A 15412-nucleotide genomic window follows, 5' to 3' on the forward strand; every position below is an offset into this window, starting at 1 on the left:
GAAGATGTGGAATATTGAATGCACTAATGAGCTTATCTCGAACTATTTAAAAGGCAATTGGAATTCGAAGTTCCCACTACAAGACAAGCTATTTCTTTTGAGATTTTTAGTTGGTGTCTTTCTAACATTCCAAAAACTAAAGAATATGAGGCCTAGCTAACATGCTTTGCCAATGTGGGGCTAAAGAAACTTTGGAGCACCTCTTTTGGAATGGGTGCATTGCCAAAGATATTTGGTGAAAATCCTTAAATCACTGGAAGCTAGCTAGAGATAATTGCGAGAAATTATTGACATGCCTTTTTGGCCGAGTGAATGGCTTCAATTGGGAGGAGACAATGGCGTTTCACACAACTAGAATCTACACTCTCAAGGCCATTTAGGAGGCAAGAGACAATCTAGTTCTTTGGGGAATCAAAATGAAATCTCTTAGCTACCAGTTTTGTATAACGTCTCTTGGTTTTCGCATGTACCAAACTATATATTGATATAAGCATCAACTAACAAGCTAGAGAGTAATATTATTTAATTATCTTAGAAATAGCTTATTAGCTTCACTCCTTTATCATTGGTTTAACTCTTCATTTTTGGAGAGCTATGATTTGGTAACAAATACATATAAAATGCATTATACCTTATACACATAGCAAAATCAATTGTAACCCTTTGCTTAACCATAAGAAATAACATATTTCGGTATCCTAAAAACTACTTTAATATATAAATGATATTGAAAATAATCTCCTTTAATGGATAATTATGAATGAAACATCCCATCCTAAAGGGCCTTGACATTGGAAAATACATACTCTTGGAAATCATAGATGTCATCCTACATGGGAAATCCATGGCATGTGTCCTATGCTTGCTGAGGAGCTTATCAATGCCCATGAGGAGATCCATGGCATGTGTCCTATTCTTTTGTCATCCTCAACAACCTCTGAGGTGACTACTAGATCCTCCGCCTAGTAGGGCTTAAGGTAAAGCAAGACTTAGGGCTGCAATAGGCACGTGTTTGGGAATTAGGGGTAAGTAGTGGGCTCAGTTAAGGGCTTTAGGGGTGTGATTTACACTCGATTTGCATTAAGCCTGCTTTCAGAGAGCTCTTTCCCTTCTTTTACCAAGCTACATACATACATACCTTCATGCACATACATCAGTAACTAGCGAATTGTGGTATCAACATGTCTTGAGTTGCTGGATTGCAAGAAACAAAAAATAGAGAAGTCTTGAGTAGATGATCTCAAAGGCTGTCTCACAAAGATGCCAAATGGCAACTTTTTGCACCAAAACACACATAATCTGCAACCTACAGCACAATGCCATCGTTGATATCTTCATCTTCACTTGCCATGAGTCGCATCAAAGAAATCAGATCAAGAAATTTGGAGACGCCTTTAGCACAAGCACTGTAAGGCTCCAAGATGAGCACAATGATCTTTGTCTGAAAGTACAAGTAAAGCTAAAGCATACTGTTTTCAATGATTGTGAAGAAAGACATTTCACATCTCCTTGCAAGCAGCCTTACAGCATTGAATTTACTTTTACTAAATTGCTACACCTGTATGATCAACATATGATAGAAGAACCTAAGACATTTAAGCCCTCATGTTTTCACAATTGATTCTTATTATATGGCTATGATTAACGAGTCTCAAAGCTAATCAATTCATGTTAATGGTGATAGTGAGGAGCAAAAAAGACAAGAATAAAAGTAAAAGAACCGTTGTGCAATTTTTAGCTTACATGGCTGGAAGAGTTGTGATAAATGGAAGAATTGATCTCTAGAGTTGAATCTGCTTGTTGATGCTTTTAGCAATATAAAAAGAAAGAAAGACAACAATTTGAGATGCCCAGCACGACTGGTAGTTCCCATGCTGAATGTACACTAATGATTTGCAGTACCCAATGGGGTCATAGCCCAGTTGGTTTGAGTGTGCATTGAGTCTCATGGGTCTGTGAGTTCAAACCCTGGGTTGCACTTCCCCGGCAACACAAATGTATCTATGAGTGTCTACCAATTGCAACAACAAAAACCCTGAACGGGGCAATGATTGCCATATGAAAGGGAAAATACATTCTTGACAAAAACCATATAAAATCTTAACTTGATCCTTGACCAGTACAATAATAAAACACAAACCGTATAAAATCTTAACTTGATCCTTCACTGCCGAAGTAAGCCTATAAAGGATCTGAAGTGTACTGAATGAAAGGCCAAACATGTCTTACTGCCTGGCATATAATACAGAAGAATGGTTATGAGGATGAGCACATAACCTCTCGCAGATATATGGGAGACAAAGAACAAGATCAAGCAATGTCAACAAGTCTAACCTCAGAGTCATCATATAGCTCAACATTCTCTTCCAAGACCCTGACTGCATCTCTGTGGCTGTGAGCAAATCAAGGGAGCCTTCACTTTCTATGGCAGAGCTTGATTGTATCATCAATTAAAACTTGCAATCCTTAATCTTTCCTTTTTTCAAATCTGATCTGAATCTTCTGCAACCACAAATCCAGATTCAAGTTTGACATTCTGAACCTGAAACTGTAATAGATGACAATAGGCTATCCAGGTTGCTCATAAACCCAAATGTGCAGACAACAGCATATCGAGTGGATACATAAAGAGTAATTACATGGTCATTAAACCACTATCTTTCTATGCACATATACAAATAAAATCTCTGTGCAAACTGTTCAAATCTTACAAACATGAAACCTCTCAGTATTATGCTGCTGATAAATCAGTAGCTGGAACAATCTTACAGTGATAGCCTGGCTGACGCTTCATATTATAAAAGCATTTTCATAGGATAAACAGAGGGTATCTTCTAAGATTTATGAAATATTCCACCTCCAGTAGGCAACACCCACACAGGCAGAATTACATGAGTCAATTTGTCTTTGATTGCTCATTACCGTTTTTGGGGATTGCAGCTTGTCAAAGACTTCACTGGCTTGGTGATCTTATTCTAGAGTTAATGGTTGTTTTTCAGCCCTAACTACTGTTAAGCCTCCCAAATGACATCACAGTCAAGCAACACATAATAATGGCACATTTACATCAACTTGAATTCTAGCAAAATGAAACTGTTTGTACTGTGATGACTCTTACATGGCGTGAATTGCATAACCGAAGACAAATACATGACTAGTCATCCTAATTGCAAAAAGATAGCAAAACTTAGCACAAAATGAGTTATCACAAGAAGAAAATAACAATTTGACATTAATTGAAACAAGGAATAAAGTTATATAACTTACGAGAATGCATACTCCTTCCTGGATTATGAGAATGCATACATAAGTCTGCACATAACCTTGTTGTTGGATAAAAGGAAAACTTCCACCTTCCTAGTGTCAATTCTTACCACCAAAAATGTTACAAATAAACAATGCAAACCAAAGCTCAATTTGAAGGAGTTGCAGACATTGTCACAGCATGATGGGGAACCTCTCAAAAGATAGAGGGACAAGGATCTAGGTGTTATTGTTTGCAAGGGATTTCCTTTCAGTGATACGCGCTTCTCTGAGGATTGGTATACCAACTTCAGTGGTATCAGTAAGTGGCAGCAAAGGCACAACAAAAGAGACAGACAGACAGAAATAATGCGAGACGCTGGGCACATGAGCAGGACAAGCAATGACGCGGCAGGCAGCTGTTGATACAGCAAGCAGGTTGAAGGCCGAGTGGCAAGTTGGCAGGCTGTTTGGTTGACTTCAAACCCACCCTAGAGCAAAGATCAAGCCTTCGCAAAGCCTAATCCTTGGAATGATGATAGTTGTCTGGGACAGCTCTCCAGTTCATGGCAGTCACAAATCGATTGAGACATCACAAACAAGGATTTGTTCCTGGCTAATTGTGAATCTAATCCCACACCAGCTGCTGGAGTGCAGCGATGGATATGCTGTTGCCCATTGTGTACATCATTATTACTGCTCCATCAGATGAGTAAGAGGATCATTTTGACTTTGATTCTCTCCTCCTTTTGAGTTTATGTTTCAAAGGCTGGTGTCTTTGCAAGCTGCCTCAATATGTTCTAAGGAATTTTAAGTTCAGGAATGGTGATGGTGAGGAAAAAATTAAAACAGTGGAGTAAATGATAGAAACAGTGTGCACAAAAGACATTTTTTGAAGCCTGTATGAAAACCTTCAACCTAGATGATTTCATGGTTTTTTGTTAGGATTGCCTGTCAGGGAATATGCTATCACAACGATGCAGTGACAAGCTAGTTCAGAAAATTATCCCCAGTTGACTTGAGTAAAGTGGCCCACTCTGAGACTTGTTAGGGCAGATTTAGTTCAGCTTAAGTTCGCTTTTTAGCCTAGAGTGCATCTTTCTCACCAGTGCAGTAAATGATACAAACAGCGTGCACAAAAGACGTTTTTTGAAGCCTGTATGAAAACCTTCAACCTAGATGATTTCATGGTTTTTTGTTAGGATTGCCTGTCAGGGCATATGCTATCGCAATGGTGCAGTGACAAGTTAGTTCAAAAAATTATCCCCAGTTGACTTGAGTAAAGTGGCCCACTTTTAGACTTGTTAGAAGCTGATTTAGTTCAGCTTAAGTTCACCTTTTTAGCCTAAAGTATATATTTCTTGTTAGAGCAAACTCTTGAGAGAGCTCTTGCTTTTTGGAATTAAAGTAGCACTAGGAGTTCTTCTTGGAAACAAAAGGGCAATGCTCCAGGAAACGCTAGTGCACATTTGTTCGTACTGTAATAAACTATCAGCATGAGGGTCAAATGTAGAAGAAACTCTCCCACCCCTCTTTTCCCACACACCCACCTACAATCAACCAAGCACCCCCCCCCCCCAAATGTGAAAAAATGTACATTTTCTCTATGACCTGTCGGTGCAGGTGGCCACAAAATTGTTCCATGATTCTTGGCAATAAAGTGAAAACAGCAGACTTACTCTTGCTTTTCCATTTCTTGAAAAGACACAAGTTGAAGTGATAGCACTGCCCGAGCCTACAAGCCAGCCAGCACCAACTGAAAAATGCCCCTCTTCTGTGGGCATCATCATACTCCATAGACCTTTTGGAAGAGCTACTAAACTGCTTGGAGGATCTCTTTTCACAGTTTCCAGACCCGAGTAAAGCAGTTGCTGAAAACCATCCTTTTAAAACGCATAGAGTTACCTTGTTATAAGCACAACATTTTTTGTGGAGTGCCACAAAATTTTGAAAACAGAGAACCTAGTTTTACAACACCATAACAAGCACTCTAATGATACAACTATTTAAAAAGCAGTATAAAGTACAGAATGAACGGGTTGATCCAGTGAATGAAGTAACAGCTCCCCACCCACCCACACCCCCGCAAAAAAAAAAAACACAAAATTGGATTTGTTTCAAAGATATCCATCTTGTCAATCAAATGATAAAAAAGACAAGGAAGCTTGAATTGAACAAAACTTGATAATAAGTCAAAGTAATAAAGAAATTCTGAAATCTTAACCAAGGTCCATTACAGACCTATATAGATGGGTCCAGACATCTTTTCAAGCTTGAAGAGTTAACACAATTTCGTGTCATGTGGTGACTGATGTTATGTTAGGGCGGTGACTGATGTTATGTTAGGGCTCAACAGCATGCATGCACTCACACTCACAGTGAAGAGCAAGAGAGAAGAAAGTGCTGGAATGCCACGAGAATGATATGAAAGTACAATCCCTGAGATACTAAGTATCACAACCAAGGTTGTCCACGTCCGACGGACGGGTCAACCCATCCGACTCGTCCTGTCCCATCCACTGCGTCCGGACGTCCGGACCCATCCGGTCTGTTCCCTGTGACTGGACCGACTGCGCCCACCACCCTGTGACCATTACGCCGCACGCGGGTCCTGACTCCCGTACAACTAGGCCTTGCGGCTAATAAAGTTATAAACAATCACATTTTTTACCGTTTTCAGGCCCGTTTTTCTTTTCTTTCTTACCTTTCTTTTCTTCTTTCTTTCTTACCTTCCTTTTCTTCCTTTCTTTTTCTTCTTTTCTTTCTTGAATCTTCTCTATTCTTTTTTACTTTCTCTCTATTCTTTTCTTTCTTTCTTTCTTTTCTCTCTCTATCTTTTCTTTCTTTCTCACAAAGACTCAAGAGAAAAGATTAAAGTTTAAAGTTTTAAACTAACAAGTTTAAAAACTCTCTCCTTTCCTCTCCCTTCAAATTTCATCCATCTCTCTTTCTCTCATATACACACAATGGATTATGGCACAATGCAACTATCCTCTCCCATGGATGATGGGCCACCATTCAAATTTCAGAATTTGAAAAATCTCTCTCTCTCTCTCTCTCTTTCCCCCCCGCCCCCCCCCCCACCGAGGGCCAACCCTAAACCCCAAAGCACTCTCCCTTTCTATAAAATCTCCCCTCCCCCACGAACTCATTCATCCTTTCAAGTTCTCTACCCCTCCTACTCCTTTCAAGCTCTCCATCCTTACTACTCTCTCAAGCTCTCCTTGAGTCCTCCCTTTTTTTTTTTCAAATAAAGTGTGGCTAATTATATTACTTCAGAAAAAACCTTGAATACAAAGAAGTGCTCATGCTCAACAGACCAAGCTGGAGCTGGTGACAATCACAGATGCATCATATATACAAGCCTCTCAAGGCAGTCTGGGGGGGATAGGGGCAAGAAGCCATGGAGGGGGGGTGTATCGCCATCTAGGGCTGCCTGCTTGCATCACGAAGAATAGGTCCTGGCCGCCCCAAGTGCGCATGAAATGACCTCGGAGCTCCTGACGAGCCCTGAACTCACCCTGCACCTGATCCCATTGGCCTCGAAGGGAGTGGATGATGAAGGTCCAGAGCTCTGCTAAGGTCGCATGTACTGAAAGTCTCTCTCCGCCGAAAGCCACCTGACACTGCACCTTCCAGATATGCCAACCAGTAAGACTCCCTATGATTTCCCATACCTCAGAGCGGTCTGCTGTGGACTCCAATACCTAGCGGATGGGTAGAGCCTTTAAACCCAGCACTGCACACAACCCTGCCTCGATAATGAATATTGTATCCTGCATCCCAGCCTCATGCAGAAGGTGACGGCCTTGGCTGACCGCCTGCCAAGAAAGCACCCCAAGAGATACATCCAAGGCTGGGTGCTATGCGGCGCAGGATGCGGCATACTCCTCTCCACACGAGCTATGCCGCCTCACACAACCAAAGGCAGTGCTTTGGGGTTTCAAAAGACTACTGTATGCAGCACTTACAAACTCCCTCCTTCTACATCTGGGCAAGCCAGCTTCCCATCGCCAAGCCTCCATGTGCCACTAGCCATAAAAAGTACGATACCTTCCTCGGCCTCCAGCTGTCCCATAGGCGGCACCAAAAGGTCCATCGGAACGACTCTGTGATGTGTGCTCCGCCCAGTGCCTGCTACGTGACGGCGCCCAATCCATGTCCTCCTGCATCAGTACGTGTTTGCCAATCCTGGCGGTGTACTCCAAGAACCTCCGTGGCTTCTTGGCGACCGCTGTGGCCAGCCAAAGCCACTCTCCTGGATCCCACTCCAGCTCATCAAGTAGCCTTCCTTCCCAAATCCAGAGATGCCACTCCCTGAGCTCCTGCCAAAAGACCAAAGGGTCCAGCTGCCATGTCTTCCCTTGAAGGCCAACCACCCAGATCCTCTTCCATGAAAAGACAGCTATCCCCTCGTCCTGCTAGCCTCTGTCAAGAGCCAGACGCCCCCCCTTCTACACTGTGAAAAAGGTCCCAGGTGGAGCACCACCCACTCTTCTTGCCACCTGTAGGGGGATGCCTGCTTGTGAAAACCTAGCGGCCCATATCTCCCCGGGCTCTAGCCACTCCTGAGGTATCGCTGTGTCTATCTCCCTTCTCCTCAGCTCCACTCCTCGCTGGCAACCTGATACTTGCTTCAGTACCTCCTCATCTGCCATCCTGTACACCTCCCACCATGTCTAGATGGTACGAGCCGAGCCAGCCTCCCAACCAACCCACTGGATGTGGGGGCTCTCGCCAATCTGTGCCCCTTCCCGGTCCTTGACCTGGGGGTTTCAAATCACCGACTGACGGTCTATCTCCTCCTGGCAGCCTAGGGGGCTTTGGATTAGGGCCTTACGAAGGCCCTACGACACGCGGAGCAAGCTACGTAGGAAGGGTGATCTTGGGGGGGTGATCTAGGCTATTGTGAAGATCCATCTCAGGGACGGGCTCCACTCACCGCCAAGCCTCGATCTACAGTCCTAAAGACCCTCCTGCAACAATAGGACCTTCTAGGTCTACCGTCCCGGTGTGAGGCCGCGGACAACTAGCTTGCCCAGGAGGGCCATACTCTGATACTCTGGGTCGATGATCCCAAGCCCTCCCTCTGACCGATGCCGTATAATGGTCGCCCACGCCACCTTGGCCCTGGAATCCCTAGAGCCGTCTGACCCGGACCAAAGAAAATTCCGCACTATGCGGCGAAGCTGCATTACGCAGGAGGAGGAGAAGCACCAACACAAGGCAATGTACCAGGCCGTTGCTAGGAGAACCTGGTTAACTACGAAGGCTCAGTCAGCTCGTGAGAGGCGAGTCGTGCTCTAGTAGGTCAGCTTCCTCCGAATAGAATCGAGGACTGGAAGAAACTGCTGGGCGGGAGTGATATGAGTCCCACTTGGAACCCTAGGTACCGAACAGTCTATCCTCTGCTCACCCATCTAAATCCCAGGTGTACGCCCCACTCCGTGCTAGAGTCCGCGTCTATGAGGAAACCAACTGACTTTTGCCAGTTGATTTTTGCTCCCGCTGCAGAACAGAATACCTCAAGAGCCAACCTCGATCTCTCCAGCATCAACTCGTCGTCCTCTATGTAGAGCACTGTATCATCTGCATACTCTGAGTCTACAACTCAGTCTCCTCTCTTACTGGAAGTCGGAGGCCACGTAAACCGCTCGCACGTGACCTGAGGAAGTGAGACATCACCTCTACAAAGAGATGGAACAGGTAGGGAGCCAGGGGGCAGCCCTCTCGGACCGATCTCTCCAGCTGAAACTCCTCCCCTCGCCTCCCTCCTATGAGAACCCTGCTAGTGGCCGATCTGTAAAGTGCGGAGACCCCGAAAATCCAAGCCTGGGGGAAACCCAACCTCACCATGGTGCCCTCTAGGAAATCCCAATCCACCCTGTCATAGGCTTTCTCAAAATCCAAGAGTAGTACGGCCAGTCTCTGCCCACTGTACTGGGCCCACTCTGTCGCCTCAAAGAAGGTGAATACATTGTCCAGAATGCTCCTATCTTAGACAAAGCCTGTCTGTGTGTCATGGATGATGTCTAGAAGCAAGGGGCGTAGTCATCTACCAATCATCTTTGCCAGTGCCTTATAGGCCACTGACAATAAGGTGATCGGTCTCCACTGGGAAAGCTCCAACTAGTCTCCCCCTTTGGGGAGAAGACTGATAAGACCTGCTGATAAACTCCATGGCATCAGTCCTGAAGTGAAAATCTCCTGAAAGCCCATCAGTAGGGGGTCCTTCACCACTTCCCAGAAGGTAGTGAAGAAAGCCTTAGAGAGGCCATCCTCTCCCGTGCATTTCTGCCCGTCTTGTGTATGGAAAGCCTCCTCTCACTACACTGATATACACTACATCGATCCATGTGGAATTTGACCACGAAACCAGCACATGCAATGGTTGAAACTGAATGCTTGGCACATATAAGACCTTTTCAAGCATGATAGTTTTCCCATCTACTACAATAATGGGAATCTAACCCATGCCTTGGATTGCATACAAAGCATTGTTTGCATATACAACAAATCCCCCCTTTTATACACTCGCACATGATACAAACAAGTCACGAAAGGATGTCACGTGCTTGAAAGCTCCACTATCAAAATACCATGTGCTGCAATTTTCAGCCATTGAAAGACCATGCTCATGTGAAAAAGGATTATACGAACAACGCACAACCTAAGCATAAGACTAACCAATATCCAAGCATGCTAAATGTGCGAGTGCACCCTTTGTATTTGCTAAATTTTCAACAACACTCATGCCCAATTGTTTGTTCTTTTCACTTACCATCCTCTTTCTGCATTCTTCAATAACTTGCCCCTTTTTCCTTCAATAATTGCATCTCTCTTTCTTAGCACCGTCATCCTTGGTGCTTAAAGAGTCCATAGAAAAAGCTATTTTGCATTTATTCTTTAAGTTTGAGGACTTCCATGACTTTTCTTTGTTTCGATGGCTGGCTGCAAATGCTTGATTGTCCATACTTATGTAGTGATTCACCCTTCATAGCTCTTATTGCAACAATAGTGATACCTATGCATCAAATGTGCATGCAATAGCTTCTCCTTTTGCAAGTAAATGAAGTGTAGTGGCAAAACTCTAATAAGTATCACGTAGACCAGCCAATGTAAGAGAGGCATCGAGAATTATTTCATCAATATTAGCAAGTTACTCCATGATATCCTTGACACGTGTAATGTATGCATCCACAAAATCAGCCTCTATCATGTGCTCCATCTCAAGCTACTTACACAAATAGGCTACAAGAGCCTCATTGCACACCTAACACAATGAAGCAAGCTTATCCCAAGCATCCTTTGCCTTTGTGTACGACCGAATATATGGGATAATCTGTCTCTTGCACAAGACTGCAATTAAAGCATGAGATTGGGCATCACACCCATCCCATCTCAACTGATTTTCAATGGGAGGTGCAGAAGCAAAAGATCCACAGGTGACAATGGATGAACTAGAAGAACCTATAGCATTCTGTGTAGCCAAGCCTACAGGCCTAACTTCTGAACACTACTTGGCAACAAGAGCATGCTTCATCATGTGTGCCTAGTGCCATCCAATTTGTTAGAATCCCCAAACATATTTAGCAAATCATTTTGCCCTGCCATTGCTTGCTGCAAATTTTTGGTTTTTTGTAACCAGCTGATGTCCAAAGTGCAAATGTAGGGACAGCACAAAAAGAAAGCAAAGAAAAGACCAAAACCTTATAATTTTTCGTAAATTTGATGGCTTCAACAAAGAATTTACAATTGAAAGAGCTCGAATGTCCACGAATGTTGATGTAGAATATGTAATTGGCCTCAATGTCAACGAATTTGGGGAAATTTCACTTGGTGAAATTTGAGCTCAAATGTGAATTTTAGTGAGATTTGGGGTTTTCAACAAAAGCCCCAAAACTTTTGAAGAAATTTGGGGGAAATTGATGTCTACTATAAAATCCCTAAAATTTGTGCCTGGATGGGGTGTGCATATCAAAATCAGAGCCTGGCAAGGGCAGCATGACATGGACATGGACAAGTTGTCTGTTGACAAGGCTGTTGGGCCTATCAGCACTTTGAACAGTGCTGCTAGCTGATACCACGCAGGCTGTCAAAAGCAATGGTGGGACTGTTGGTGTCTGGCAGCTGCAAGCATGAGCAACAACGTGCAAGACTGCCAGTGCCTTTTCAACAACATGCACACACACACACACACACACACTCTCTCTCAAAGTGAACAAGAGAAAAGAGTGTTGAAATGTCACATCCACTATGTGAGAATTATATGAAAGTACAATCCCTAAAGTACTAAGTTCCACACCCACTGATGGGGGTATTCACATGGGGGAAAAACCCTTCTCCAATCAGAAGGTAAAAAGTGCCCGTGGATAAGGAAGCATTCACACTAGAACTTAGGAGGAACACGCTTAGTGTAACAAGTGATGAATGGGAAAGCTAGAAGCTTCAAACAAGTGAATTGGGAAGATAGAAGCCCAAACATTAACTCGTTCAAAACCACGTTTGTACAAAAATTTAAAATAGAGTAGGTGAAGGGGGGCAGTACAATGGCAAGTACCAACCTCAACTCAAATCTATCCACTATTACTGTGTTTGTAAGATTTTCCTACTTCATAAGCCTTGGTTTGCCATCATGAAGCAATAAAACACCTTGAGCAAAAGGATTCCTATTTTTATAGATAGTAAGTCTTTAAACTTGCACAATTCAACAAAAATAGCCCACCAAAATGTGACAAAGTGAAGCTTCTAATTGTCACCTATGTGCCTATTGTACTCCTTTTAACTTTTTGTCCAATCAAATTGCATGGATTGTCATAGACATTGATCTCAGTTGCTCTATTTTAAACCCACGACTACAATAGCATTCAAGGGAATAATCATAGCTAAGGGGACTGTAAGATTATTAGTCCAGTTACCTAGTCTAAGTGTCTTGCTCCTTTAGTTTATCTTGAAGCTTACTCATTGCAGCCTCCTACTCCCCAAGCAGATCTTGGAGCTTCTTAAGCACTAAGTTATGCTCCTTTAATTGAGTTTGAAGCTCTTGCATCTGTTTTTCTTGAAGACTTTTGACCACTCAGCACTGTGTCACACTCCTTTAGCTGGTTTTGGAGATCCTTGAGCGCAGAGTCACACTCCTTTAGCTAGTTCTGGGACTCCTGCTCTTGCTTCTCTTGTAGTTCCTCAAGGGCCTTATTGCATCCCTTTAGTGGAGCTTGGAGCTCTTCAACCTACTTTTTTGTCCAGTCAGACGTGTGCAATTCATACAAGATCGGTATAGTCTAGATCAGGAAAATTTTGACCCTTCTATTTTTTAAGGGACGGATGGATCTTGAAAAAGGTGTCATCCTGCCCTTGACCGTGAGCTGGCTGGTCTCTTAGAACATAGACTCCTCAATTTTGTCTCTCACACCTCAATCTCCCATCAAGCTCGTCTTCCTTTTCATCTACCTCTACCTCTCTTACCTCCTCTTCCTCTACCTCTATCTCCTCCTCTTTTGCTAGACCCTAAACCGTAAACCATTAACTTATGTATCTCTTAATCATCATATGAAACACCATACTTTATCCAACAAATTTTTTTGTACACTCTGTATGAAGTCCATGGACTGGACACATCGTGTGAATCATATACAACTACCCTGCCTAGGATAGCTAGCTTTTAGGCAAGGGGTAAGGCCAGGCAAAATTATCACCTGCAGACACTTTTTTCCTTACTCCTATGCATGACAAACGGCCCTACAACATCCAATTGTCCAGATAAGTGCACAGGCACCCAAATAAATTCAGCAGCTTGTAGCACAGATTATAGTTGATTTGTAAAAAAGAATTTATCCACTATACCTCATGAGCATGATACAGATAGAATTTTGTCAGAATAGAGAAAGAGGTATCCCCTAGTGACAAGAACCGACTGTTCAAGAGAGTTAGAGGTCACTCAAATGGTTAGAGGTTGACTTCAAGTACACCTCTCCTTCTCAGGCTACATAGTTTACACGATAATTTTAGCACTTGTTTCCTTGCATTTTACTACATCCGGGAGAGCTCTGATTCAAGTGGAAATGGTAATTTCTCTACAATTCAAATTGTGGTAAGTAGATTCTAGAACTATGAGGAAAGTTCCATTCCATGATAGCCATCTCAAATTTAGCTTGGATCACCATCATAATCAGCTACTGTCCATCCAGTTGAAATCCACTTATAGCAATGGGCAGGATCTCAAACTGCTGTCAACCCCTGAAGCTTGCTAGACGCAATCTACAGTAATGAAAATTTTGAAGAAGGCAGCTTATGGTATCAGCATTCAACTAGTCTTAAGGCCACCTGCTTCTTGTCACACAAGAGTACTAGGACCAAAGAAGCATTTGAAACTGCTACAGAATTTTTGTGTATTTGCATGTCCAAGCATATGTAATTGCACATGTAACAAAATGACGTAGTAGTGATGTGTCAGCAAATAGGACTTCATTGAGCACTTTTGGAGCTTCATGTTGCCCAATCAAGATCAAGTATGTGCTTATGTAGACATAGCTAGAATCTTTGGGTGGATTTTTAGAAAAGCAGGCACATGATATTGCCATTAATATCCTTCCAATAAAGAAGAAAACCTTCTAACTCCTAAAGGCTGTCTTACAGGCCCCAGTCAAACCGTTCGTCTTTACAACTACCATTGACAATTTACAAAACAAACAATTCATCTAGCTGCTCATCTGCAACCACTAGTTAAGATATTCGGCATAATTTGCTGAGGATAAAGCTAAGTAACAGGTTAGTTGATGGACTTACAAGTGATTCTGACTCTGCTGCAAAAGTCTTGCATTCCCATGCTCCCTCAAGCTCTGCAACCTGAAGTTTAGGGGTGTTGGCAAAAGCTGAACCACTTGTGGAACAGCCTCCTAGAACTTCTCCATTTCTAAACTCTGACTCCCATTTTTCTCTCTGAACTGTAATTTTCTTAAGAATGGGAGAATGTCTGCTCCCATCAGATAATTCTTGAATTTCAATTTCCTGCAAAATCCTGACACGAAATCTGGGATCTCCATTATCAACTAGGCAATGTTCAACTTCCAATGCATTCTTCTTGTCACTTTCAGTAACGTAAAACTTTGAAGTCTGTCCAGCCCCAAAATTCTGCTTTAAGGCTCTACTGCCTGGCCAAAGCGCAATATAAGAACCACTAGTATGAAAAGCCAGCAAGTCCACTCCAGAATCTGTGTTTGATGCATCCCTTTCATCAACACTATACTGTGTAGCTGCATCAGCCTCACATCCAACAGTGGGAAGCAGCCTTATTAACCGGTACTGCAGTGACTCGTTTGCAAGTGTCGGGCATTGAGTCTGCCAGTCAAATAGCTGAACTTCCCACTCCCTGAACGCCTCTGGAACAACTGCACTGGGAAGTTCATAAGGAGCTCCCAAGGGTGAGAACTCAGCTCCATATCCATCCCATTCACCCGATGCACTTTGAGAAAAATCCCTCCAAACTGCATCGGTTCCACTAGCTGTCTTTTATGAAAGATTGAATTAGGATCATTAGTCCAATATTATCAATTCTTGCAAAACCTTGTATGTTGCACGGGAAAGCATAATTCTCAATCTATGCGTGATTTCTAATTGTGAAGCACGAATATGCATCATCAGAGACATGGTGAACGCCCAAAAACTGCAAACAGAAGCACATGAGAGCAAAACATGACATCATGAAATGTTCTGCCCGCTATACGTTGGGAATAAGTGGCATCGACAAAGTAAGGACATGGACTTCCAAAAGGCTGTCTAAGCGAGCACGCAGATCATATTAGGGGCTCCTTTCTATCGCGCATGTCAGGAATGATATGCAGCGAGGGTTTACAGAGGGGAAAATGAACCTGCGGTGTGGAGACGGAGATGGCCGCGGTGGCGCCGACAGCTGGACGAGAATGGTGAGCCTTGTTGTAATTGCGAAACCAGGGTACACTTGGCCCAACTGGTGGCGAGAGGCAGCAGCAGAGGCGGAAAGATGCCAATGGTGGTACACACAGGACCATCGCCATGGCTCTGATCCTATTCGCACAAGGAAAACAACTACAAAATAATCTATTGTATTCAATATTCTATATATTCTATACATTATTCAAAGGTTTATCTCTTTCCGAACCACCGACATTTTTTAGAACCTCCTTTTAAGAGG

General features: G+C 43.1%; 1 protein-coding gene across 3 annotated transcripts; it reads right to left on the reverse strand.

Moving 5' to 3' along the window:
• Nucleotides 1–1706: 1706 nt before the first annotated feature.
• Nucleotides 1707–15321, reverse strand: LOC148025214 (glycerol kinase). 3 transcript variants are annotated; one of them, XR_015693437.1, is made up of 5 exons: nucleotides 15111–15321; nucleotides 14029–14748; nucleotides 4923–5126; nucleotides 2335–2502; nucleotides 1707–2232 (listed from the first exon to the last, which is right to left on the reverse strand). XR_015693437.1 is itself a non-coding variant. In XM_087695008.1 (4 exons), the coding sequence occupies exons 1-4, from the start codon at nucleotides 15273–15275 to the stop codon at nucleotides 2467–2469; spliced, it is 1125 nt and encodes a 374-aa protein (XP_087551134.1). In that variant the 5' UTR covers nucleotides 15276–15321; the 3' UTR covers nucleotides 1707–2466. The 3 variants fall into 3 exon arrangements, 1 of the variants encoding a protein (XP_087551134.1); XM_087695008.1 differs by having other exon boundaries at nucleotides 1707–2502; XR_015693438.1 differs by lacking the exon at nucleotides 4923–5126 and having other exon boundaries at nucleotides 1795–2232.
• Nucleotides 15322–15412: the final 91 nt, after the last annotated feature.

Source organism: Lygodium microphyllum, chromosome 15 (assembly GCF_053477565.2).
Source record: "Lygodium microphyllum isolate KBCC chromosome 15, Lygodium_microphyllum_v1.1.10, whole genome shotgun sequence".
NCBI classification, from domain to species: domain Eukaryota; kingdom Viridiplantae; phylum Streptophyta; class Polypodiopsida; order Schizaeales; family Lygodiaceae; genus Lygodium; species Lygodium microphyllum.